General features: G+C 43.6%; 3 protein-coding genes across 7 annotated transcripts in view; 2 read left to right on the forward strand and 1 right to left on the reverse strand.

The window, feature by feature from the left end:
* Window positions 1-1,028: 1,028 nt before the first annotated feature.
* si:dkey-28a3.2 lies at window positions 1,029-12,485 on the forward strand. 3 transcript variants are annotated; one of them, XM_047610263.1, is made up of 7 exons: window positions 1,029-1,156; window positions 2,313-5,694; window positions 6,919-7,539; window positions 8,044-8,093; window positions 8,183-8,244; window positions 9,013-9,330; window positions 10,651-12,485. In XM_047610263.1, the coding sequence occupies exons 2-7, from the start codon at window positions 2,479-2,481 to the stop codon at window positions 10,740-10,742; spliced, it is 4,359 nt and encodes a 1,452-aa protein (XP_047466219.1). In that variant the 5' UTR covers window positions 1,029-1,156; window positions 2,313-2,478; the 3' UTR covers window positions 10,743-12,485. The 3 variants fall into 3 exon arrangements, with proteins under 3 accessions (XP_047466219.1, XP_047466208.1, XP_047466228.1); XM_047610252.1 differs by having other exon boundaries at window positions 1,045-1,665; XM_047610272.1 differs by lacking the exon at window positions 1,029-1,156 and adding an exon at window positions 1,680-2,234.
* A 1,247-nt stretch (window positions 12,486-13,732) lies between these two features.
* ecsit (ECSIT signaling integrator) lies at window positions 13,733-18,532 on the reverse strand. 2 transcript variants are annotated; one of them, XM_047571081.1, is made up of 8 exons: window positions 18,383-18,532; window positions 17,996-18,117; window positions 16,419-16,827; window positions 16,118-16,341; window positions 14,873-14,930; window positions 14,624-14,772; window positions 14,440-14,545; window positions 13,733-14,355 (listed from the first exon to the last, which is right to left on the reverse strand). In XM_047571081.1, the coding sequence occupies exons 2-8, from the start codon at window positions 18,095-18,097 to the stop codon at window positions 14,060-14,062; spliced, it is 1,344 nt and encodes a 447-aa protein (XP_047427037.1). In that variant the 5' UTR covers window positions 18,098-18,117; window positions 18,383-18,532; the 3' UTR covers window positions 13,733-14,059. The 2 variants fall into 2 exon arrangements, with proteins under 2 accessions (XP_047427037.1, XP_047427027.1); XM_047571071.1 differs by having other exon boundaries at window positions 17,996-18,112; window positions 18,383-18,498.
* A 1,875-nt stretch (window positions 18,533-20,407) lies between these two features.
* The window catches only part of eml3 (EMAP like 3), a 54,531-nt gene continuing 47,130 nt past the window's right edge, over window positions 20,408-27,808 (forward strand). Inside the window, exon 1 of one of the 2 annotated variants that reach the window (XM_047600773.1) lies at window positions 20,408-20,595. In XM_047600773.1, coding sequence (XP_047456729.1) covers window positions 20,571-20,595 — 25 coding nt within the window. In that variant the 5' untranslated portion in view covers window positions 20,408-20,570. The remainder of the gene's footprint in view (window positions 20,596-27,808) is intronic. The other variant, XM_047600782.1, reaches the window with a different exon arrangement.

The raw sequence follows: 27,808 nt of genomic DNA on the forward strand, positions 1-27,808 counted from the left end.
ACTAATTATCACCGAACATCTCTACGTCAAACAGTTTTAACACGACGCCCCCGAATCATCTTCACAAAAAACAGCCAATAAGTCAATGGACCTTTGTCCAAAGCCTCCAACTCAGAAAACCTTGGACACTGCGAGTAGCCTCGTGTAATCTCTTTGTACTTTTTCCACCTAATGTGTAAATATTTCATTTCATGCTGAATCAGTCTCTTGTTCCATGTTGAGGTTTTTTCATCCAGACGCTGAAATGATGGATTTAGTTAAATAAATGAAGTGAATCATGATTTGGTCAGAGGTGGAGTTTTGTTTTTTTGTAATGCATCCTGGTGTAAATGTAAATGTAAAGAAGCGTGAGTACACATTTTACATTAATACGTACCTTAATAGATATAGATATATGTTTACAGTATATTGTATACCTTTATATATCTTATATATGCTTTACCTTTATATATATATACTATTTTTAAATGTTTTTTGTATATTGTTTTAATATTTTGTATTCTGTTGAAATACTTTTATATTATTTATATATACTTGTATTATATTTTTATATATTTATTTGCATATTTAAATATACTTTGAATATTTTTGATCGTTTTTTATATTTTTTTATATATATTAATAATTTTATATTTTTTTATATATACTTGTATATTTTTTTTACATATTTTTTATATAAACATACTTGAATATTTTTTAAAAATTTAGTTATACTTTCATATATTTTTTATATATATATATACGTGTATATTTTATATATTCTTTAAATATTTTTTGGTAGTTTTAATGCTTTGATTTTTCTAAATATTTCTGTATATTCTTTGGACAATTTCTTCATATATACTTTGGTATATTTTATATACACATTTATAAATCCCATCTCACTACGCTAAATCACTTATTTTATGTTTTGTTTCGTCTTTTTACGTCTCTTTTTTTTATGCCGTATCCATCCGTCAGTGCTGGTTTCCACACACGCATGCGCACGCAAAACGCGGACGCGCACGCACCGTACGCGTCCAGGTTTCACATCCTGGTATTTTCTGGCGTTGTCAAGGCAGCCTGGAGCACGGCCGCGTCCTGGCAAAAGATATCTGTCCACAAACAAAAATACGTTTTGAAAAAACTGTCCCGGAAAGTTAGGTGTGGCCAGAAGGTAACGGACACGCATGTTTCTTTCCCACCTCGCGTTCTCGGAGCCGCCGCTTTGCGTCTGTTTTTGCGCGTCTTTGTTATTATTGCGTGTTTTAGTCAGGCGGCGGACAGGCGCACGTCCGTGAGGAGGACGAGAGAGACAGAGAGAGGGGAAGATCTTGTCCATTGTGTCTCCACCAGAGGCAGCTGTGCGGGGACGGTTTGCACGCTAATGTGGCCCGTGTTTTCATTATAGCTCATTTATTCTCTATTTCTTATGTCTTAACGTGTCGCCTCGACGCGTTTCCAGTCAAACAGACAGAGAATAAAGAGTAAAAAAATGGCTCTCGACAGATGTAGTGTGTGATAGAAGGGGACAGGTTTAAAGGGACAGCGACGCCGCTTCCTGGTTTTTCGTGCTGGACTCAAAAAATAACACTTAACGGTATTTTTTAAAACATTTGAAACATGCACCTCGCTGATGTTGCTTGAAAGTGTGCAGAGATTGTGTTTCCTGCAAACCTGACAGAGGTGATTGTGTGTTTTTTTTTTTTTTTTTTAGTCTTGCACATTTCTTGCATGCAAATATATGTTTTTAACTATGATAATTAAGGAAAAGGTTGACCTTTTGTTCCCTTTGTTGATTTAAGGCTTTACAGCTTCTCACATGATAAACGGTGCAAGTTTTGTTCATATTTAGGACAAAGAAGTGTTAATTCTGCAGCGTATTTTATTAATGAGGCTGCATTGTCAGATAAATCAATTAGTTTCCATCTTGCATCATATCATTACAGCCTTACAGGCGGTTTGGGCTTCTACGTCAAGTTGACGTAGAAGTTACGGCGTCGTTCAGCTCCTGTGACTTGTCTTTTTGCTAGTAGCTTGTCTCCACTTTTGTATTTCCATCCTCGCAATATCCAAACAGACTAAAGACTCGTAAGATTAACTGAGGACGTTTGGAGATATTTGTATTTGTATTTCAGTCGCCATTGTTGAAAGTGAAGTAGGAACAAAAAAATAACCCCGATCTCACCCGACTGACAAAAAAAGACACAGCGCTGATAAGTGTTTGGGTGGAGTTGTGAACCAGACCGACAAAGGTGTGAGCATGAACTTTCTCTCACCAGCATAGGCTGCGTACGTGAATGAGCATTCACAACTGTCTTCTCTTCCCCCAGGACGCCCTCATATCAAACGTGATGTCTGAGAACTTCGGTACCGCTGGTCCCACCATGAAGTCGGAGGCGGCGGCAGGACTCTGCACCCAGCTGCTGAACTGAATTAGCCGCGAGCTAACCGCCGCTGTTGGATGAGAACTGATGGGTGGCCCAAGCTGGCGGAAGCATGCCAACTGCAAAAGGTAAAGGCGCCGCGACGTCTCACCGTTACCGGCCCGCCGCAGAGTATGACGACGCCACGCTGGCCCAGAAAAGAGAGTACTGGAGGAACAAGAAGCGCGAGCAGAGGGCCCGTCTCTCGGAGCGGAGAGGGAAGCCGGCAGCACGGGAAGGGAAAAAGCTCCTGCATCTAAATGCCTCTGCAGGGACTTATTCGGGTTTATGCAGCTTCACTGCTTTGGCCTCGTCTTTGCAGAGCAACGACGACTCATACAATTCTGCATCACAGAGCGGACGTACGGCGGAGGACGGTCGCGCACTTGCAGCCGCCGAGAGTCAGGATTGGCTCGAGACGGTGAACGACAACAATATCTTGCCTCGGGCGCCGGTATCGTGTTCCGTCTCAGCCAAAGCCGCTGGGTGCGACGCGGCCGCGGTGACGTTGCCAACAGCGAGGGGCGCCGCGAGCAGAGCTGTTACCTCACCCACGTCCAGTGGGACCCAGCTGAACACCAGCTCCTTAGTGCCTCCGGTCGGAGTGGCCAGGATTACCAATGGCAGCTCGACTACTACAGCGCCTCAGCCATGTGTGTCTATGCAGGGCGCACCAGACCCCAAAACCCAACCTAAGGCACGAGTTGCGTTACCAATCGAGCGAAAACTGGGTATGATTCTTGCGTCGTCTCCGCTCCGCCCTCTCTCCGTATCGGAGGACAAAACGACGAGCGCGACACCTCAGAGTTGTGCGAAGAGGGCTAAAGGTGCCGGTGTCGCACAGCCTGCCCTCGAGTCTGAGGAGGAGAGGGCGGCTAAGCGCAGGGAGCACTGGCGGATCAAAAAGCGAGAGCAGAGGGCAAAGCTGGCGGCTCAGATAGTGAAAACGAGAGAGAGGGCGCAGGGTGTGGAGATGACGTATCAGAGGCTGACGTCGCAGAAGGCCGGGCTCGCGGGCCGCTCGGTTCTTCTCCCGTCTCAGTCGCTGTCAAAAGGAGTTGGGCGGAAGCAGTGCCCCGCTAAGGTCAAAGCAGCATTCACATCTGGAAGAAGGGAAAACGGTAAAGTGCAATGTGAACCAGCGACTGTTGCGATGGCTAACACGGATCACATCCAAAATTCACATGGGAATAGTTTAACACCAGACATCACGTCTGATCCCGGCATAAAAAAGTCAGCGGATCCACACAGGAAGCTTTCAAATTACGTGCATCTTTATAATGTGACCCGAGGGATAGCGCGGTGTAAAACGCCCCGACAAAGACTCATCGAAGCGCAGAAATTTTTTATGAATCAGAGAAACCTAAGGTGCAAGTCCCTGTTGGCGTCTTCTTCGTTGGCGTTCGGCACCAGGACTATGCCCAAAATCGACCCCAACGACACGCCTGAGCAGATAGTAGCCAAGCGCAGAGAGTACTGGCGGATGAAGAAGCGAGAACAGCGGGCGAAGCTGTCGTCGGAGGTGAGGGTCCGGCTGAAGGAGAAGGACTCTGTGACGCGAAGGGTGAAGCGTTACCAGAAGATACTCGAGGAGATGAGGAGAGCCCGAGCAATGACGCACTCGCCGGTGAGCGTCCTGACGCACGCCTCGGAAACCATCGGAGGGTTCATCAAAGAAGACGGGACTCTGACCTCGAACATCCCTCTGGGTCCTGCAGAACACAACATGACGGACAACATGAGTGAGGAAGAGCTTCACATAGCTTCTAAGTATAACTCCATCAGGCAGCAACAGAGTCAACCTCATAGTAAACGGAGAGGTGTTGCTCCCGTTAGGATGAACCAGCCGCCCCCTCCTCTACGCCTAGCTCAGGTGAAAGTCGCGTTTCCTCTCGGCGGAAAGTCGGCCAACAAGCCTCAACGACTGCTTTCAGTCAGACCACGGCCTCAGCTTGAAAGGACAACCGGTCCGTCTGAAAGTCAAGCGGTCGCTCAGCTCACGCTCACCCGTCCTCAAACCCTTCAAAACGCCGCTTTGGACGAACCTGGCTTGAAACAGGGCGGCTGCGTCATGAAATTAGCCGTATCCAGTAGCGAGATGTCGCTGTCGGCGCTGTCCCTGGATCCGGGTTTGACGGAAGAGGAGAGGATGGCGAAGAAGAGGGAGTACTGGAGGATAAAGAAGCGCGAACAGCGAGCGGCTCGGGCTGTCCGGCTGAAGCAGGGCGTCCTCCAAGCGAGGGCCGGGGCAAGCTTGCAAAGGAGGAGGGCTCAGAAGCAAGTCGCGGTGGCGGCTGTGCAGCTGAGCAGGAGTCTGAGTGGACGTTCAGGAAAAGCGGCGCCTCTTGGCGACAACGGCGCCGCGATGCCACTCGCAAGCGACGTGAAACAGGAGAGGGAGTCTGTGCCAGCAGTTGACCTAAATTCCCAACCAGAACAAGCCATCTGTGAAGATATCGACCCCCCGATCTCACCATCGCCACCTCCAGAGCCTCAGCCAGAGTTTGACCCGGCTCTGAACGCAGACAGCCAAGCGACGACGCTGCTGGCTGTGGCCTCCATGAAGAAACTCCTGGAGGAATCGCTCAGCACAGTGACGGAATGTAAAAACGAGCAGACGGACATCACGATGAATGCGACGGAAGAGCAAGACATGAAGCCAAATTTACCTCAGCTCTTTTTCGACAAGGACGACTTGGTTCCCATCACCGCTGACCTGACGCTGCAGATAAAAAGCTGGCAGACGGATAGCGACGTCTCGGCAGATTCGCTGAACCAGGAGCTCAGGAACTCGCCTCAGATTGGCGAGAAATCTCCACCCTTTCCCACCTCCAACGATGTGGCGCTCAATCCCACCTGTGAGCACTCGTCCCAGACGCCTCTGAACTTCATCGTGAACCCGTCTGCGGAAACGTTCGGTGGCTCGTTGTCATCGTCGCCGCCCACAACCCAGAGAGTCTGTCCCAAAAACGAAGACCTTCAAAGCCACCGTTCGCCGGAGCCGCCGGAGCTCCACGACGACGCGGCCACGTACCTGGATCGGCTGGAGCCGCGGCATGAGCAACGCCGCGAACAACCGAGCCAGACGGAGGAAGGACGCCAGAGCAACATCTCGCCATCGGCGCAAACTTGTCCCGGCGCGGTGACGGAGAAAGTCGGCCCGACCAGTCTGCAGAGCAAGAGGGAGTACTGGAAGCTGATGAAGAGGCAGCAGAGGGCCCGGTTAAAGGCCAGGCACAAAGACCGACACGGAGACGGCAGCAGTCACCTTTCTTCAAGAAACCTCCAGGTGAAGTATTCCACAACACACACATGTGCACCAATCAGACACAACATCATGGCCACTGAGAAGAGAGTCAGATGTTTTAAATAACATTTAAAACATCTTGTGACAATCAGTGTTCTGCTGGGAAACTTCTGGACTTTGGAGTCATTCTTGAGGATGTTACTTAGACATGTAGCCCCCACCTAGACCAGACCAGACCAGACACCTCCACCCCAGCAGGATGCACATTAAAAAAACACTCCAGGAACAACTCAGAAAATGATCTGGCCTCCAAATCCACTAGATCTATAGAGGATGATCCTCTGTAGAGGCCCATCCCCTGAATCCATAGGACCCAACGACCCCCTACTAACAGTCAGGACACCTGCACAATATTGGAAAGGTGGTCGTAATGTTATAGCTGATCGGTGCACACAGAAAACAATGTTCCCCTTTCACACTAATACACAAGTATCATTTATTTTCCTAAATAAACTTTAAATGCGACACCAAGGTCTTTAGAAAACTAATTATTTCTTTGCTAATGGAAGCATCCAAGTGTTGTTCTGTTTCCCAGACGAGTCCAAGGATTTAGAAGAACCACTTGTGAAGCATTCAAAGCTTTAACCTGACACTAAATCATTTTGCTATGTCGGTTACAAGGCTGTGCATGTAACGATTATGATATTTCGCTTATTCATTTGCAGCAAAATATTTTTTTTTCCCCCCCTAGTGGTTCAGCTTTTCTTTCTCATCGAGTGTTTGCTTTCCAGACACATGAAAGAACCCTCTTGTGAGCAAACCTATTGAATTTGAGAAGCTTGTGGAAACAAGAAGAGGGAGGGTTTTTTATTTTTTTTCCCCCCTCCCTCTATATATAGAGTTGCAAAGGAGCGTTTCCAAGTGTGCACGGTGAAAATGTTTCGCATGTCGCCACAATCTGGTGCTCAACAGAAACTTAAAGAAAAACAAGGAACTAGTCGAAGCTCCGTTGAGATTCTGTACATAGGAATAATTGTTTTCTGCTCCGGAGTCCAGTCCCGCTCTCTCAGGCTCAGCCAGATGAAACCTGAATCACTGCACCACAAACCCCTCTCTGGTATTTGACACTCGAACATCAAAAATAGAGGAGTGTGACTGAGTGGGGCCCCACTTAAAACTGGATGCAGCTCACTTGCGCTTCTTTCTGAAGGAGAATTGCCTTCCAACCCTTCTGCAAAATAACACGTTGCATTGTTTCTCCCTCAGGGTTCAGGGCTCCTGGTTAATCCCGTTAATAAGGGAGCGAGTCCTCCGGCTAAACCGGTCCTCCGACCTAAACCCCCCACGTCTTCTGGTGGGGCCGGCGTCCCCTCGGTCCAGGCCGTCAACCGGACGCCGTGCGACGCCGATCCCTTCCGGGACGTCCACTCTTGCGAAAGTTCTCCCGTGTCCCCGCAACTTTCGCAAGAGTGGACGCCTGGAAACGCGGACCTGGACCTGGACCTGGACCCGGACCCGGCGCCCTCTCCCCCGACTCTGCAGCCCCCGGACAACCCGCTGTCGAGCATCAACCTGCAGCCCATCGAGCCTCCGGGTCAAAGTCCAAACGCCGTCCTGAGTCCGATAAAAATCCCCTGTGCTCAGCGGCAGAGCCCCACGCGTGCGACGCAGTCACCGACCAACATGGAACCTCTGAGCAACGTGGCCCCTCCGAAGCCCATCCGGGGCGAGTCCGAGGAGGACTTCCTGAGGAGGAAGAGGGAGTACTGGAGGATCAAGAAGAAGGAGCAGAGGGCGAGGAAGGCCAATCGGGACAAGGGGGTCTCTGCGAGGAGAGCCTGCAACAACTGGAGGCCCATCCTGCCAGCACACGACCTGCAAACACAGGTGAGACGCCCAGCGGCGTGTGACGCCTCCGGCTAATCATTGAACTCAACTCATCCTTAAAACGAGACGATAAGGAAACGGTTGCTGGTAGAAGTGCCCAGATGTTTTATGTTAGCAAAGAAGTGAAATCAACCAAAGTTTTATCTGAAAATGGATCAAAAATATAATTTGGAGCAAGCAATTGATTATTATTAGTATTATTATTTGGATTTACATGTAATAGTCAAAACTGTCAGAGGGTTCAGTCTGTTTCTGTTGTACAGGAGGGGAAGTAGTAGATGGGGAAGGAGGGAGAGTAGAAAAAGGAGGAGGACAAGAAAAGGGGAAGAGGGTTTGAGTAAGAAGAAGGGAGAGGAAAATACAAAGGGAAAATGAGGAAGTGGGGAGAAGACGAGATGAAAGCAGAGACAGAGGAGAAATAGTAGAAAAAGAAGGAGAAGAAAGAAGACGAGAACATTAGTTCAGCGTTTAAAGGTTCTTGTTTTTTTAATCCCGTCTGTGTAGGAGTCTGGTCAGTGGGTGAACTCTCCAGAGGAGCCAGAGCATCAAATGAGGTGGGAGTTTGTTTCAGTGTTTTTATTATTTATTTTTTAATTTTTAGCTCTGTTGAGGATCATGATTCTCTTTTCTTTTTTTTTAACAGCGCGTCGGTCGACACTGATCCAGGATCCTTCACTTACGCCGGCTACTCGACGCCAGTAGGAGGTGAAGTACCAGACATGTCGTTTTAATCCCAACCTCACACGATTAGTTTTATTATCGAGTGGTTGTGATGTCTACTTCCTGTTGTGTTGTGTACACCGATCAGCCATAACATTATGACCACCTATTCTTAACATTGTGTAGGTCTCCACCTCTAGTGGCTCATCAGAGAATGGACATGGGTCTTCTGAGAGGGGTCTGAATGTTGTTAGTGAGGGGAGGGGTCTCTATGGTGGATCATCCCACAGATACTTGATCAGTTTGGGATCTAGTGAATTTGGAGGCCAGGTCAACACCTTGTGCTGTTCTTCATGTTTTTTGAGTTGTTCCTAAACCGTCTTTGTGGCTGATGCCATCAAGGAGTGTCATTGCTATGGGGTGGGGGTGTCTGGTCTGGTCTAGGTGGGGGCTACATGTCTAAGTAACATCCACATGAATGACTACATGACTACCAGGTTCCAAAAGTTTCCCAGCAGAACATTGAATCATCTCAAGATGGTTTTAATGTTTACGTACTTGGCTCCTGTCGGTGGTCATAATGTTACGGCTGATCGGTGTAACCTCCAACTAGGTCGACCAGGCGAGCAACATCTGGACTTTGCACCCTGACATCAGTCCAAACTCTGACTTAGAACACAGCCTTCACAAGTCTTGAGAGATCAGGATCAGAGCCGACCTCTGGAATTATTCCAAACCTCCAGAAACTAAACTAGAAACTAAAAGAAATCAAACACAAGTGGCTCACGCTTCTCCTCCGACCCTTTTCCTCAGACGACTCCGAGATCATTTTCGGCGACTACGAGAGCAGCCCCGGCGAGGACGGCCCCATCTCGGACGTGGTGTGGAGAACCCGCTACCTCATGGACTACGACCCCCTGAACCAGCTGCTGGTGTGCATGGTGTGCGGGGAGCTGCAGTACTCCCACGGCCTGGAGGGGGTCAGGGTCCACATAGACGAGTCCCACCCCCACACCATGACCCTGGAGCCGGCCGAGAAACGGCGAATACTGGAGGCCTGGGACGAGCAGGTGTCCCAGAGGGAGCGCTTCTTCACCAGTCAGCTGCAGCAGCACAGCGGGGCCCTGGCAGGTACGGTGGGACTACACTGGGGGGGGGGGGGGGGGTCGGTACTGGTCTCTGATCACGTGACAATAACAACATGGACGTCTCCTAGAAGACAGGATTTATTATTATATATGTTCCTTTATCTTATTTTGATGGACCATTAATGGACTTTTTTTCCAAAATCATTGTTGAATTATATGGTTAAATTGTTTTATATTGTAATTAAGTAAAATGTTTGTTTGCCTAAAATATTTTTCCACCTCACGAAAAGGCTAAATTACAAAGTCATTCAATGATGACATTTCACGTAAGAAAAAAAAAAAAGGGTCGGTATCTGTATCGGCGATACCAGCACCGTATTTACATGGTATCAGATCGATACCAATTTCCCAGTATCGGCCACCCTTAGTATCGACCCACTGGACTCCTCACCTGTCTCCTGGGAGGCGTCCATGTTGTTATTGTCACGTGACTCTACTCTACTAGTTTCTACTGGGTTTTTATTACCTGTTTGGCTGTAGAGAGGACAGGGTTAAACTTATTGTTCATGGTATCATTAAGTACTTGCTGCTTTAACCACAGATACAAACTTCATTCCAGACTCCGTGAATACAATGAAGCCCAAAAGCTGCAGTTCATCAAGTGGCCACTAGAGGCCCCATAAGGAAGCAAATCCCCATAGACTCCAATGTTAAAAAGACCAACTTAACAACAATATTAAACATGTTTACAGCCTGGTACAAAAAACGGGTTTAGTCTCAATAGTTAATTTCACTTTTCATGACAAATGTACGGGGGGTGAATTATTTTCTAACTCATTCGTTTAGTTTTTTTTTATTAAGGTTTAAAATTCCCGCTCTGAGTGACAGGTGTTAGCCTGAGCTAACAGGTAGCGTAGAGTTGGGTGGGCGGGTCACAACTTCCGAACCACCCATGGACATATTTGGAATATCCACGTGTGGGCGGAGTAAAGCTCATCCAACATGGCGACTGCCGGCTCCGCCCACTTTAGGCTTCATTTTCGAGGTTCAGAATCGGGTTTGTCCATGATATAAACAGCCAATGATCAGGGCACATTGGTGTCGTCAGTAAACAGTTTGTGTATTTTTATGAACAAAACAGTGATACACACAAACACAGTAAAAAATATAAATAAATAAATTAAAGGGTAGGAAACAAAGAAGAGAATATCTAATAATCCAGATTTAAAAGAAAACTCCAAGATACCTAAACCCTGAAGGGCTCAATAGTTCGTTTTCTGCAACTTGCAGCATCAGCATCTCAAGAAATAACACATTTTCTTTTCTTTTTTTTAATAAAATTGTCCCTATGTGTTTGCCGTAGACTGGCGGCCCGTCCAGGACGGACCCCAGGACGGACCCCACCTCTCACCCAGTGACATCGGGGACAGACTCCAGCCCCCAGACGCCCTCTAGAGGACGAAAAGACTGAACTCTTCACTCTGGACTCCCTGAGCCTTTTTTAACCCCCCCCTCTAAAGACCTTAGCATCCTTCATATTTAAGTATCTGATGGGCGTTAGCTTCTTCTTCTTCTTCACGTACACAACAAACACCACCACACACATCATCAACACAACTTACCCCCGGTTTAGTTTATTTCCTGCCCTCACTGCCCCCGGGCTGCGTCGTCACTAAGTCGTCCGTCTTATATTTTTCTCAGGGTTTGTTTGTTTTTCGTTTCATTTTCCAATCGTTTTGCAGAAGCACACGGGAACTAGAGCTGCAGCGGTGAAAAAAAAAACAAAAAAATAAAAAACGTCATTTTATTTTTATTTATTTATTTACTGTGTCACCTTTAAAAGAGAATGTGTTTTTTTTTTGTTTTTTTTTTTAAATACTGAAGCTGCTTCATATGAGATTTTTTTTTGTGATATTTTAAGTAGAAGCCTTAGAGGGAAGAAACACGGAGCGGATGTAAAAGATTTAAAGATGATGATGAAAATACAACAGAACAACAGTGTGACGAGAAAAAACATAAAACCTGCGAAAACGATTTAATTTAAAGTCACATCAGACCAGGTTGATCCTCTCACACATTTAATTCACACTCAAGTTTCCCCATTTATCTTGTTATTAGTTAAATAAAACGCCTCATCTCCTGCGTGGAGGAAAAATAGATTTTTTTTTATTATTATTTCTCAGGTAAAACTCCCCCCCACACCAATGACACTGTTTGATGGCAGACACACAAAAACGGTTTAGACACGACTCAAAAAACCATAAAGAGCAGCACAAGGTGTTGACATGGCCTCAAAATTCACTAGATCCCAAACTGATCACGTCTCTGTGGTTTGATCCACCATAGAACCCCCACTAACAACATCCCACTGGTCATAATGTTATGGCTGATCGGTGTATAACACACCAACCATTTGTTTTCGGTTTAAATCCCCGAGTCAAACACGTGCAGCACAGGAATTAAAACACTGTTGTTTGTTATTTCAGAGCTGATCACTTGGACGTTGTTTTGTTGTGTTCAGGTCAGATTTTTTTTATTTTTCTTTCGTTACTGCACAGGAGCCTGGAAACTGTTCCCTAAGTTTCTGTTTCTGAACCTTAACTGTACATAAACCACATCCACACATGGCATCTTTTATTTTTTTTTTATTTCTTACTGTAAACATTATCTTCCGTGCTGTAAATACACAAACTACGGTGGCTACGAGATGCCAAATTTATATATTTTTTTGTTTGCTTTAAAATTGTGCCGTTTCATCGCTTCTGCTCCAAAGCAACTTTTATTTATTATTTATTGAGTCTCCTGTCGATATAACCGCGGACATCATCCACGCCTGTAGATAAATTAGGAGTCTCGTCTGTGTGTCGAGGATTAAAAGGTTTTTATTTTTGTTTTCCTGCATGAGTAGTAACATGGATGAACATGGTGTGATGTATCGGCCGAGTGCTGGACTGCATTCCCAAGTGTTTCTTCTTCTGTTTTTTTTGTAATGCTGATGTAATCTGCTGTTTGAGCACAAAGATGTAGGCATCTGAAAAAAAACAACAACAAACAAAAAAAAAAAAAACAGTTTGCAGAGCTGGAAACGACCAAGTTAATTCACCTCCTGAGAATGTAACTGGAGACTTGACGGCTTGTTTACCAGTTCAAAGGGAATGTTTGAATGCCTTTTCAGTAATAAACTTTTTCTACTGGTGATGGAAATCTCATTTTTACAACTGGATATTAGGTTAAATAACGCCGGATTCCCGAGATTAATGTCAGTATTCTGAGAATAAAGTCAGAATTACGAGAATAAATCAGAATTCAGGGATTAATGACAGAATTCCAAGAATGTCAAAATTCTGAGATTTCTGAGAATAAATCAGAATTCTGATATCTATGACAGAGTTCCGAGAAAAAAAATCGGAATTCTGAGAATGTCAGAATTCCTTGAATAAAGTCAGAATTCCGAGATTAATAACAGAATTCCGAGGTTTATGTCAGAATTCCGAGGTTTATGTCAGAATTCCGAGAATAAAGTCAGAATTCCGAGAATGTCAAAATTCTGAAATTTATGACAGAATTACGAGATTTGTCAGAATTCCGAGAACAAATCAGAATTCCGAGAATGTCAAAATTCTGAGATTTATGACAAAATTCCAAGATTTATGTCAGAACTCCAAGAAAAAAAATCAGAATTCCGGTAAAGTCAGAATTCCGAGATTAATGACAGAATTCTAAGGTTTATGTCAAAATTCTGAGATTAAAATCAGAATTCTGAAATTTATGACAGAATTCCGAGGTTTGTCAGAATTCCGAGAATAAATCAGAATTTCAAGAATAAATCAAAATTCTGAGATTTATGACAGAATTCTGAGAAAAAAATCTGAATTCTGAGAAAAAAGTCTGAACTAAAAAAAAAAAAAGATAATTCTTTGCTCCATAACTTCATTTTTTTTTCCAGTCGCCCTAATCTTGTTCTTTGTGTTTTTTGTTCACACGTTGACGTGAGACATTTAATATTTTATGGAGCAACAACAGAGACGTGGTTCAGTGGCGGATTTAACAACGGGTGGATGAAGCAGCGTACGTACGTAGCTTAGCACAGAGTTGGCAAACATTTAGCCTCGACGAAATATTAGAAAAATTAACAAATTTTTAAATAAAATTACTAATTTGTCCACTAGGGGGCACTCACGTTATTTTAGTCATGAGTTGTGTATGGCCACGATAAAAATCACATAGAAGAGTATTAGTAGAGCAAAAATAAACAGTAGCTTCACTTCCATGACATACTTTTACTTCCTGTCATTAAAAGGAGAAAGTTAATAAGTTATAAAGTCATTATTTGCACGGGACTAGTTTTCACCTTTATCGTACTGTAGAGTAAACATTACACAAATAACTTACCCCATTACTCCAAACTCAGAGGTGTTTTATAAAGAAATAGTCAGATGAGCATTTTTCTTTTTTATTTTAGTTTTTATTTCAAGGAATAAACAGATGAGAGGCGACATCTTAACTCGTATCTTGCTTGTAACTACATTTAAATTTGAGACGGAGACAGAGGAATCAATCTTCTCTAAAGAGGGAAGAGATGAATGAAACAAAGAACATTTTTAGACTGTGGTTTTAGGAGAGATGAGACCTCTCCATAAAATCAGAAGGGAACCATAAATAAATAGAAAGATGACGTGATTACTAAAATGATCCGTCTGGGGTTTAATGACTTGATATCTTTACCAATGAGGATCAGCTACAGTCACGTTTTATCCTCGTTCATCCTCCGTTCACTGCTTCATCCCGTGGCTTCTCCTCGGCTCCTCTTCCTCCGTGGCCTTGGCTCCGGCTCCGGCTCCGGCTCCGGCTCCGGCTCCGTCTCCGGGCGGCGGCTCTTCTCTCCGGCTCGACTCGGAATAATCGGCCTCCGCCCCCTGCAGCTCCCGGGGTCCGGCGTCCAGGCGGAAGAGCGTGGGGACCCGGCCCAGGACGGGGTTGTCCCTCTGGAGGCCGGAGACCCACTGGTTGAGGGTGGCCTGGTCCCCCTGGTTGGTCATGCACATGGCGAAGACCGGACCCTCGTCCACTGGATGAGGACGCAGAGACGAGACGTGAGGGTGGAAAATGAAACGCTGGAAAATGAAAACACGTTAAAAAAAAAACGTCTTACGGTCTTCAACGTCGAAAGACTCTTCGTCCCCGAAGTCCCGGTCTAAATCGAGGTCGAGCTGCAGCGGGTACTGAAGGCTCCTCTCCGGGTCGTACGGCTCCTCTACCTGAGGGACGAGATTCACCCATGTAAGGGAAACCAGGTACGTCGTGTTTAACCTCATCGTTGTTTTATTTAAACCCACCTTCTCTTCGGGTGGCGTGGGGTCGGCTCTGAGGACGTAGTAGTAGACGCACGTCTTCCTCAGCCACAGGGGGAAGGGACCCTCCACAAACACCGGCCTGTTCGGGTTGTGCTTGGCCAGAAGCTCCATCTGACTGGGGCTCTGGACGCCTGGAGGCAACACGAGGAAAGGAAGTTAAAGGAACTTGACGGTAAAAACAAAAACCAAAAAAAAAACAGCGTAGACATGATAATAATGATGCTTCCATACCTACGATGTGTGGGAGCGTGACCTCGGAGCCGCTCTCTGTGACGTCTGTGCAGGGAACCTAGAAGGTAAGAGGCAACGAGGAGACGTTATTTAACGTAAAAGAGAAGAAGTAAAGTACTTGATTTCTGGTGGTGTCAAACATAGACTGTATATAAATATGGACTAAACACGTCTCCACTTCCTCTCATTGGCCAAACTGGGGATACGGGTCAGAGGGCGGAGCCACGATGTCGATGCCCCGCCCACACTTCCTCCAGACTCAAGTAAAATGTTGGATTACAGGTCGGCATGGCAACCGGTGGTTGCCATTATGTCACATCCTGTTTCTGTAGCGTCAAATAACGAACTAAAACGTAAAACAGCGTTTTAGTGTTTTAGTCCATTTACCTCGGAGGTCGGAATTAGCGGCGTTCCAGTTACAGAAGTCGGAAAATTAGATGGTCTGGAGAAAACTTGGTGTGTTCAGTATTTACATTTTTTGAGTACAAAGTGATTGATATATTTGATTTTTACTAGTTTTTTTACTAGAATTATTTACAGTGATGAAATCTACAAGACCACACAAGGCAGAAAATTGAATAATTTTTAAAAAGAAAAAAGAAAAACACAATTAATCACAGTTTGAGCCAGTTTGGCTCTGTTTTGATTTTACCAGGCTATTGTTTTTAGCCGTTGTTAGCTTATACTTTCCATATAACACATGAAAAACTTAAATTACACTGAAACAGCATTTTAACGTATGTATTGAGAAAAAATCTTGTCTGTACAACTGATTTAACGCAACAAAAACTAATCAGTAGAGCTAATAAACGGATTATTACATGAGCTTCTAATGGCTGTTTACAAACGGGGCGGCCATCTTGGAAACTCAACACGGGGGTAGTGAGGATTCTACGACTTTCTGAGTAGAAAATTTCGACATTCTAGCTGAAAATTCTAACTTTCCGAGTACAAATGGAACGCACCAAGTCCCGCCCACTAACATGGAGGGGGTGGAGCTTATGACCTATACTGCAGCCGGTCACCAGGGGGAGCTCTACTTGCTTTAGCTTCGCTTTAGAGGAGCCGTCCATCTTTATAAACAGTCTATGGCAGCTGCTACAAAACCCCTCAGTTAGAGACGTCACCGAGCTGAATAAACTCGTAGTATTCAGAAATCTGAATATATAAGCTTTAAAAGAGGTGACAGTAGGACGATTTCCCTGCTATGTTTTGAATCTTAGCTGAAACAAGCTCCAGCTGTACCTGGTAGACGGTGACTTTAGCATCCAGGTCGTTAGCGATGCGAGTCAGGCTGAAGCGAGCCAGGTCCACCGGGTCTTCGGGGAGCTGGTGGGGGACGGGGAACGGGTTCACGTGCTTGAACTTGGGGAACCAGTACATGATGCGCTGGTACTTCCTCACGGGGTGGCCCTTCTCTCCAAAGATCTGGACCAGCAGGACTTTGGTCTCGACGTTGGGCATGACACCTGAAGGACGTGGAAGACGTGAATAAACGTGCATCGAGAAGTTCCCTGTGTAACATGATCAGCTGACGCGTTCTCACCGTAATTCTCCATCTGCTCCAGAAGCTGAACTCCGCACTCCTGCTGTCTCGGATAGTGGTTGAACATTCGCTGGATGAAGTTCCTGGGCACAAACACTTCTTTGGGGAAGACGTCCAGCAGCTTGTTGTAGACGGCGAGGTCTCGCTCCACCCCGAACTCGGGCATCTTCTTCAGGGCGGCGTAGATAAACTCCACGTGGCCCCTGCGCCTTATGTCCTTCTTGTTGAAGACCTCGATCACCTTGTTGAACGTGGCCTTGGTCTTGGCGTCTTTCGCCACCCGCTCAAACAGGTCGTCGTGGGCGACCAGCGAGCTGTCCTTGCTCTTGTCTTCGTTGCCAACGAACTTCGCGGGGCGGGGCTCTTGGCCCTTGGCCCGTGAGGTGCTGCCATGGAGATGCCTCAGCACCTACAAGTGACATCACAGTAGGAGTTAGTTCAGACACAACCCTGATGTAATATGTCAGAATAACAGCCCATTAAAGCATCTTATGGTTTAGCTAGTTTCACTAATTCCAAGGAACATTTGTTTACCGTAACTCTTTGAATAAAGACGAAACAAAATACGGGCTAAGTCGATTGTTACTAATAAAAACATCTTTGCAACAACTAAATATTATGATAATGCACATATTGTTTATTTACTCCTTCTAAAACCTCAGGATGCCACACTGGAAATACCAGACTATTCTGATGTGAAATTTCAGAATAAATGCCTGTTAAAGTGTCAATTTAGCCATTTATTTAAGAATTCTTTGTTTCCACAGACTAATTACATTCCACACTGATCAGGATATTGTGATGTGGAATTAAAGATTGAAATCTAACACGTTTTAATGTGGTTTCATTCTGAAATTCCACATGAGCTGAGGGGTTTTCTGGTACGATACATTCAGACGCTCTTTGACGAGTCCCAGTGCCAGGAAATAATAGCTTCTGGAGTTTGTCTCAAAATTAAATCTGAGGGTTCGTACCATAGACCGTATATAAATATGGACGGCGGAACTGCTTTTCTGAAGTGAAGCTAATGCAAGTAGAGCTCCCTCTGGTGGCTGGAGGCTGCATTATAGTTCATAAGCTCCACCCCTTCCATGTTAGTGGGCGGGACTTGGACCTAGAAATAAAACACTAAAATACATGTCAACTAAGTTGTTTTCAAGGATGTTTTCTGTCATTTTTTCTGATAAGTTTCGTTTTTGTTCGTTATTTGACGCGGTAGAAACGGGATGTGACACGATGGTGACCACCGGTCGCCAACATTTCCTTGTAACAGGTGGAGGTGGAGGTGGAGGTGGAGCAGAGCGTAGTGTTAATTAAATTAAAACATGAGTGAATCTGGAAGACGTGTGAGCGGGTCTCGTATTCCTGGGAAAATCATCATCAGTTTGGCCAATGAGAGGAAGTGGAGACGCATCGTCCATATTTATATACAGTCTATGTTCTGAATGAAGTTGAACTATAACTAATGACTGATCTGACTGTCATCATAAATATATGATTTAACCTCTGGACATGTCTGTTTTCAGGTGTAATAATAACGTTATTTGGACATTAATGGAGCAGAATAAAACGTTTACCTGGAGCTGGGGCTGATGGAGCACACTGGCCTTAGTGACGGGGCCGGTCTGGAGCTCGTATGTTCGGCCCAGGAGCCGCAGGATGCAGCGGGTACATCTCATGGTCCACCCATCACCCTGAGCTCCAGCGACAATGACATCATCCAGAAATGTTAAATTCATCAACACTACAGCCGTATACGTGTAAATATAAACATTTTAACAAGTACGAAAACCAGTACATGATGCGCTAAAGGGAAAGATATTATGTAAAGTTTTGCACGGGAGGGGAATTAACCCAAACTATCAGGTAAAATATCTTTTTATCTGTTCTTATTTTCAACAATTACATGAATTAATACAATTACATCAATCACTAAATATAAATGTGACGACATTAAGACCCACCAATAACATTTGACTGAAAATCGTGCGCAGAAGTTGGTCTCCTTCACAAGACGCGTATCATGGACGCCGCCATCTTGGAAAGCCGGCGGAGGATTCTGGTCCGTCGCTCATTTCCTTCCCTCCGGAAACATTCGGATAAAATCGTTCCGGAAACTTCTCAAGCCTGAACAGTAAACACAGATTTAAGAAGAAAAATGTTCCCACTTTCTCCAAAAATAATAAATGAATAAATAAATGTAGAATTTATTTATTTATTTTTTGAGGAACGTATTGAAATAATCAGGACGTACCCATCTCACTATAAGGTATTAAACAATATTTACCAATGACTTTCTTAGACAATGGTTTAACATCTCTACTAAAAATAATTGTGCATTTTCTGATACTGAAATTGAAACAATATTTATTAGTATTACTGTGATTTAGTTTTCATCCAAAATTGGAAAAAAAGTACACTCAGTAAAAATAAATTATGATTCCATTAAATAGACAATTACTGGTAGACAATTATTAAAAATAAACCAAAAATTATAAAATATCAAAGAATGCAAAGAATTGTGTTTTTTTCTTGTTTTCCAAAAATGCTCAAATATGACAAATATGAGATATGTACAATACGCTAATTGTCTTGGCCTGACAATAATACGTATATGTCATCTTATTGAAAATTACACCACTGTTTTGTGTTTTCTTAGGATTGAGATATTGGATTTTAAGAAAGCACTTAAATGTGTGTGTATATATACATGCTCTTTGTTTTACTTTGTTTTAATACTTTACGTCATGTAGTCATGCTCCGTCTGTTTTGTCTGTGTTTTATATTATTTCCATCTCTTTACTTTGAAACTTTAAAAATAAAGTTAGAGGAAGAAAATACCACCAATACACAATGTTACGTGTTAATACTTTGTACACTCTCCTCTAGATATTGAGCATAAAAGTATTTAGATTAGAAGTATTTGTTTTGGTTTTTTATTTAGAGGTTAAATAACACAGTATTGTCTCGTTCAGAGGTGAAAACAAGAAGAACGAATCATTCAAGTTATTTTTGTTGTTATTTTTAAAATTAACTACCGCTGTTTAAATAAACGTATTAAAATTAAAGGTGACAAATTAACTAAAACCTAAAAAAGTGACATTGTTCCACTAAGGGTGCGATGCGCAATCCCGCCGCGGGGTGGCGATAAATCCCTTCCAATGAACTTCACTTCAAGTTTAAGTTGTGCTGTTAATTCCGCGTTGAATTCCTCCGGTATGACACATCAGACGCTCTTTGACGGGTCCCAGTGGCAGGAAATAACAACTTTTTTTGGAGGGAGTTGAAGGACTCAGCGTTGACGAAGCAGCCGCCATCTCTGATTGAGAGGAAATGCGCCTTTATTCTAATGTTTACGGTAAACAAATGCGCTGATATTTCCTGATTCTTTGCCGTGAAGTGGAATTAGACCGTGGAAAACGTGGAGTTCCCTTTAGATGTTAGGTTTTTCTTGAAATAATTTTTTTTTTCCAGTAATTTCAAACAGCCCAATATTTGTATAGTTAGTCCCATTTTTTTTATTGTTACGGTATCAATAATAATTAGTTATTTATTATATAATCTTTTTTTTTATTCTGTGCCATCAACTGATTGGCAGAGTGAATTAATTATTGTAAAATTACTTAACTTTCATTGTTATTACTATTATTATTATTATTATTTTCGAAAGTTTTTTTCACTTTTTCTTTTGAGTGGATTTACCGTAACACTTCGAATATGAGGACAAAAGAAGCAAAAAGAAACCGTAGTTGTCTGCGCATAGTTTCTTCCGTGGGTGCAGTAAAGTTAACAGCGACAAGGTATTAAACTTCCGGAACCTACTTTCAAGTTTCTATGCGGTGTTTTTTTTTAATTCCACTTTGTTTCCTTATTCTTTGTAATTGCGTTGCTTTGTGTTTTACAACTTAATGACACATTTTTATTCGTTTTTTTCCCCTCTCTCTCTCTCTCTCTGTGCTTTTTTTCTTTCTCTTCGTGCTGTTTTTATTACCAGGAATAACTTCCTGTATTCTCACTAAACCCGTGCGTGGACGGTCTCTGTCTCCCCCAGTGTGAGTCTTAGTTTGTGACACTCCTCTCTCAGCATGGAGTACACACCTTAGCGCAGCTGGCTCACCTTCTGCACAAACACACCGCTCCACGTTTCGGATTATGGACTCCTCCACAAACAGTTTGGGTAAGTAAATAACCACAACGCGTCTTCTTGTTTTGTTTTTTTTGTTTTTTTACTGACAACAACAGCAGCAGCAGCATTGTGGAAACATGACTCAATGTGTGTGTGTGTGTGACTTCGGAAATGCCGCTCACATCGTTAGGACGTGAACACATTTCACAAACGACTATAAAACAAAAAAAGAAAAAGGAAAGAAAAGGAGTTTGCGCTTTCTGGGCACACGCACGTCAGACACCATCTTCACAAAAAATGTCAAACTATTTTTCGTAAATAAAAAAAGATAAATGAGTGAGCGCACGTTTGTCTTTTCATTGCGCATCTTTTCGGTGTACTTTGACGGCGGAATCTGAATCAAATCGCTGCACAGACGTTTGAAAAAAAAAAAAAAACGTGAGTTGAGTTTCGATTGAGGCGCTTTTTTTTTTTTTTTTTTTTTTTTCCTGCACCTCACCTGGCTCCTGGGAGACTCTGACAGCGGCTCGGACCCGGATCCAGCCTCCGCAACAGGCTGCACATGTAGAAATGTAGCGCAGTGTGTGCGGAGACTGGAGGCACATCCTGGTGTGTTGGTAAACAGAAACACACACACACACACATAATCCCCCCTGCACGAGAGTTTTAATGCGTGAGGATTTCAGCCTTGTCCTCAAACAGCTGCCTTTTGTTTTGGCGCTCGGGGTCGAGGAGGTCAAAGTCTTCTGCTTTTTTTTTTATTATTATTTTTATATCACTCTTTTATGAGGCTGTAAAATGCGGCAGAAAAGCGTGATGGGCTCTTCTCCCACTCGGCAGCTAAACACACCTTCCTCTTCGACTTTTCTTTTCTTTCTTTTCTTTCTTTTCTTTTTTTTTTCTTTGCAAAACCGAGCACAGCTTCGACAGCTCCACCCGCTCTGCCCCCACAAACACTGAGTTCTGAGCCGCCGCTGTTGTTGCACAATGCTGCTTTTGTTTGTTGCACATCTGTACAGGGCCCCGCCGTCCCACCGTACGTGCTGTTTGCGTCGACTTGTTGCACAGCGGCGGGGTGCAGCAAAGGGGCACTGAGGGAGCAGTAAAAAGCGAGGTGATGCATGTGTGAAGTCTCCTCGAAGGCCGTTGTGTTGACAGACAGACTCCATCTGATCCACCTCCAGACCGTATCATGAGTTACGTGATCGCTGCTGGTAAACGAAAGAAAGATATCCACAGTTTTTCTGGGCAAACGTGACGTATTTTGTAGAGCAAGTTGAGACGTAACATCATGACCACCTTCCTGATATTGTGTCGGTCTCGCTTGTTGCTTCCGGAGTTCCTCAGGGAATGGACGTGGGTCTTCTGAGGTTCCGCATGTACAGGTGCAGTAGCTACATGTAGCGTGAATAGTGTGGCACATATAAGAGGTGTGGTAGTGGTTGGTTGTACAGCATGTGGAAACCTAATAGGTGCAGGTATGTAAGCGTGGATTATTTGTATTTGAGAGGAAGAAAAACAGCGATATCAATGAATGATTGGGCCTGGATTGAGTGACGTTCAGGTGTCCGGGTGAAAAGTCTGTAACAGAGGAGGCTCTGACTGGACCAAACACGACTTAAATGCATCATTATTTTTGTCGAATAGATTATAATATATAACTGGGTTGTGGAGGCAGCAAATAACGTTTGGGAGGGCAAACATTAGCATTCGTCTGTTAGCTCGCAAAAAAAAAACACCTATTTTGAAATTTATTTGAATACAAACACTTGATTCTTTGCACACATCTAGTGTAAACCATTTATATATATATGAGTGAGCAAGACACACAATGACTAACTATGAAGATGCTATACACACGGCTTTGTGCGTTAAACGTAATTTGACTATAAACAGGAGCTATTACATAATTTCCACTAGAGGAAATGGGCAGGTGATAAATTATGAGCTACAAACACAGCTAAAGTGAGCATTAAATAAATAATAAGCAGCAGTTACGTAACGTTTCTACAATATCTGGAATATTCGGTGCACATTTGCTACGCCCCTCTGCACTTTCACTGGCTGTGCAAGTGTGTTTTTTTTTTTACGCTGGGTTTAATCACCTTAACCAGCCACACCTGGGGAGACTGAATTAAAAGGCCAAGGAGGACGACTTTTCAGCTTCGGGACCTCACCGTGTCTCACCTGTCGTCCTTTTTGTCTTCTTCTTAATGGACTAAATCCTTATTTTCGTAACCACGTCACGTGTCTTCGCTCAGTGTCGCGCCTCTTTATGTGCAAACAGGTTGTTTGAAGTGTCCAGTGGTGACGGTGTTGAGTCAAGGACACATGGAGGAGTGTCATTGCTATGGTCTGGTCTCGATGGGTGCTACATGTCTAGTAAAATCCACATGAATGAATGAATGAATGAATGAATACCAGGTCCAAAGGTTTTACTAGAAGAACACTCAATTTACTTTTCCTTATTTCTCTCGGTGGTCATAATGTTGTGGCAGATCGGTGGACATACACCACGCACAGTGAGCGCAGGATTGTAACATGATGTAGTGGAAACACCATCCCACCCTCCCACCCCCCAGGGCAAAGTCATTATAAAAAAACAAATACAACAAACCACAATAAAAACAACCACCACATACCAGCTAAATATCTGCTCTAATTATCTTCTGAGCCTTAAGTGTCTGTGCTCTGCAGTCATGCACACCATTGTGTGTGTGCAGCACAGTCAGATGATGCGCATTGCAACATAGCTCGCATGAGTCCCAGTTGCTAATGGTCCCTTGCTTCATGGGCAGGTGATACCAAGCTACTCCTTTTGTTGTGTGTTCATCAGATAAGCAGGTAAAAAAGTTTGGAAAGAGCTGCCGAGAAACCACCACTTCTCTTTGAATGTGGTGTAAAAGTGAGTCAGGTTAAGCCACAAAATCAACAGCAGTCAATCGCAGAGATACCTGGAGCGTTAGGAGTGGCCACATCAGCTGGTTCATTCTGGGAAAAGGAAAATAATGGGAGCAGCATGAGAAAATAAAAAGCCCTGGACTTCCACGGAAAAGCAGCAGCAGTGAGTGATGATGATGAGTCCGTGATGAAAAGCCTTTTTACAGTAGCAGCCATTCAGCCGTGTGAAGAGTCCTCTGCGGGAGGTAGGCATGTCATTATCCCAGTCGACCACAGAGACAAGTCTTCACAAGAGGAAATAAAAAACAAGGTGCAGGCCGGTTCTCTGAGAATAGAAAGACCAAATTAGAGATTGCCAAAAATTGCAGACTAGTTGTGGTGGAAGAGATCAACCTGAGCCAGGATTAAGGAAAGGAGCATTTTAAGTTCATGTGTTTAAAGTCGTAATTCCAGTATAAATCCAGAAATTACTTCCTAAACTTTAAGGATGTCCCGAACAAGTCGTATTTTGCCTCCTAATCCTGTTCTGAGTCCTGATCTGATCTTAAATGAACAAAACATCCTCCCTTGGAGATTCATAAAGTCTTTTTTTTTAACTAGCAACTCCATACGAGATAAGTAGAAAACACTAATTCGATAGAAGATAACTAGCAAACAAAACTAACTCGATACAAGATAAATACAAACAAAGCTAACTAGATACAAGATAAATACAAACAAAGGTAACTCGATACAAGATAAATACAAACAAAGCTAACTAGATACAAGATAAATACAAACAAAGCTAACTAGATACAAGATAAATACAAACAAAGCTAACTAGATACAAGATAAATACAAACAAAGCTAACTAGATACAAGATAGCAAACAAAGCTAACTCAATACAAGATAAATAGCAAACAAAGCTAACTCGATACAAGGTAAATAGCAAACAAAGCTAACTCGATACAAGGTAAATAGCAAACAAAGCTAACTAGTTACAAGATAAGTAGCAAACAAAGCTAACTGGTAACTAGCAAAGCTAACACACACATACACACAATGATAATGATTCATTTTCCAGAGTAAAGTTCTTCTGCACGGCAGACATGTTTAGTCGCGTGCCGTTTTTGGTTCCTCTTCTTCTTCTTTTGTTTGCTTTTTCAGAAGCTTTGATGCTAACCACCAAAAAGGAATAAGACCTTTTGTAGCTGTTAGGACGTGGTTTTGTTTTATGACAGACCTAAAATAAATAACTGTGAAAGATCAGGCTTTCAAAGAAGCCCAATACAGATTCAGATAGTTTTAAAAATATGAGCACCGATATAAATCTTAACACAGCGTTATCACAACTTTTTGAGATACCTAATAAGTTGGGAGGAGGCTTTACTGTTGTGTGGTTTAAAGTTTTAAACGGTCTGGAATTAGTATATATGTGGATTTGGGACGTAGGGCAGTGGTGCAGAGAGATGCAGGAAGTTGCATCAGGGGCTTTTTCCCAGAATGGTGTAATACTGCTTCTTTTCAGAGGAGCTCACATGCTGTTTTGCTGGAGCCTGGAGGGTAGACGGTAAATTTTCCCTGTGGTGTGTCTCGTGGCTCAACATTAAACCTTTAGACACTTTAGTGCACTGAGTGAAATCAGCGAAGGCGGCACAGCAACATGGTTCTTGGCGACTGGGGCCTTAATGTGTGGAGTTTCCATGTTCCCTGTGTCTTTGTGGGTTTTCTCCAGGTTCTCCTCCAGCTTTCCCCCAATGTCCAAATACATGCTCGTTAGGCTCGTTAGCTATTCTCTGGACCTGCTAGCTGCACAGGGATGCAGGACCTGGCTGGGACTCCCCAAGCAGACGACTAGACCACTTGAAGTTGTTTGAATGACCTATGACCCTAAAGGAAAAGCCAAAATGGATGCAGTATAGTAGTCAGTGGAGGATTAAGATGGGATAAGGGTGTGAGTTTTTTTGCCCACTTGAAGACTCAAATGATGTACGGCCTACTGCTGTTGGCTAGGCTAGTTAGCAAGCTAGTTAGCTAGTTAGTTATCTCATTGTTGGTTGCTAGCTGGTAGCTGACTGCTAGCCTGACTCCTAACGTCTTGCAAAACCGAAAAAAAAACTTGAAGTTTCATCACATACCAGCCACTGCCAGTCGTAGACAACTCTGGTTTGGTTTTTGCGATTAACCGAAAGGATTTGAGTGAGAAAATCAACAACTACATGCACACTTGATATCAGGTCAGATTAATATGTAATACATCTTCAGTTTCAGCCTGGATAACGTTATGAGTTAGAATAAATCATGACTGAAATTACATTCAATTAATCATTATTTGGGAAATCCTTGTTACAGGATAATGCTAATGCTAAATGCTAGGTAACGCGTCGTTAGTTGTATATTTCTGGGGTGTCCAAGCAGAAGTTGCATTTACTACGTTACCCTCCTCAGTGGTTCCACTTACTTTTTGTAATATCTTTGTTGGAGAGGCTTCACTCTCTGTGTCCTTTGGTCAAATCGTCCATCCAGTGAGTGAGAGTGTAGGGGTCGATAAATATAGTCCCATCAGAGTCAGAGTCAACTTTTTAAAATAACACTCACGGTCTCGGGGAGTGATTGTATTAATATATTCTCTAAAATATGTGTTTTCCTCGTCCTTTCTTGGCAAAACAAATACGCTAACCACCGTTTACAGGCTATAGTGTTTGAGATGTTTTGCCTCCAGCTAAGCCCCGCCCCTCAAAAAACGTCACACTGTTTACAAACTGTGAAGGGGTCTACTGATTGTCTACTAACCATGTTTTTAAGTGTTTTGTGAATGAGTTTGTGTATCTTGTATCTTACTGGGTACTATGCTCCGTGTGTGATGCTCAATATGAAGCAATATGATGGCTTTAGTGTGGTAGTGTGGACTCACATGCCAGCGCCCAGATTGTCATACAGTATGTGATATGTGGCGCTATCGTCGCATTGTGGTACAGTTTGGCTGAATCGGCAGTTAAGTTATTGCTAATAACTGACAGCTGGGATAGGCTCCAGAGGACAAGCAGCTACAGAAAATGAATGAATGAATGAATGAAATCAGTGATGTGCGTGGTGGTTTGAAGGCTTGTGATTGGTCAGATTCACAATTAGATTGGCTGCTTCTAAACTAACTCATAGTATAGTAGAGTAGCAGAGATAAGGTACCTATTTTTTCTTATATATATATATTAGGTTGTTTCTAAATCTTTCTTTTAATACAGACTAAAGCTCTTCTATTTGAAACACACAGGGATTTGTGACCATAACAATGAGCAAGATGACCACATGTAACTTTTTGTTATTGTTGTTTTTGGCCCTGAATTTCTTAACGTCTGCAAAGTTTCATGAGTTCTTTAGCAGATAACATTTCACAACTTCCATTTCTTTTGTTCGAAATTATTCAAATTATGCTCGTCAGTGGTATCGTGTCCTACTGGCTGCACAGATTTGTGTTTCTCTTCAGATATCTCCATCCAGACCAAGCCTTGCATAACGTTGCCTGCTGCAGCTCTTGCGCCAAAATCCTCGAGCTTGCACGTCGACTGTCTCCAACGGCTCCTTTTGATTGTCATCTTTTGGATGCCTTTATCCCCTAAGACACCAGTGCATTCACCAGCCGAATCTGAGTCTGCTCGAGAGTCTAACAAGCTCGAGTGTAAGAAGTGTAAATCGTCTGTTTGTGGCTTTACGTCGCACAGAGTCGTCTGAAGAAAGAAAATAAGCTGCACGAGTTGTTTTCTTGTCTGCGGTGAGGGGCAGACAAGAACTCTTACTTACTTGATGCTGATACTTGCACTTTTTTTTACCAGGCGATGTGCTCCTGCTGAAACTGTGTCGTTGACTTTTTCACAGTTCAAGTCAACACGGATGTGAGCTGGCCGCAGGGCAGCGGGGCCTCTAGCCACCGACATCACAGGATGCCGCTGGCCGAGTGAGGGGATGTAAACAGTTGAGTGAGGAAGCAGAGGCAGGGCTGCAGGGGGCGGGGTCTGTGCAGGGCCGACTTCCCCATCCATGCACAACATAAGAACCCCATTCCTCACTCACTTGTGCACTTCCCATTAACTCTTCTGCGCCCTAGACACCACAGATAGGTGGAATCAGGTTTGCGTGAGGATTTTTCTTTTAATGAGATTTGAATGAAACAAACACGTGAATAAGGACGAGTGGAACCAAAGAAAAACTTTACCAAGGATTAAGTTGAACAAAACAAATCCAGATTCCCTACATTAACTCGTTAGCAACCGAATATAAAAGGTTAAAGAAGAAAAAGAAAACTAAGTGCAGCCTTTGCTCCAGTTGTAGAGATGGGTATCGTTCAGATTTTATCTGACCGGTACTTTTGAAACGGGTGCTGGTGCT

The sequence above is a fragment of the Mugil cephalus genome, chromosome 1 (assembly GCF_022458985.1).
Source record: "Mugil cephalus isolate CIBA_MC_2020 chromosome 1, CIBA_Mcephalus_1.1, whole genome shotgun sequence".
Taxonomy (NCBI): Eukaryota; Metazoa; Chordata; class Actinopteri; order Mugiliformes; family Mugilidae; genus Mugil; species Mugil cephalus.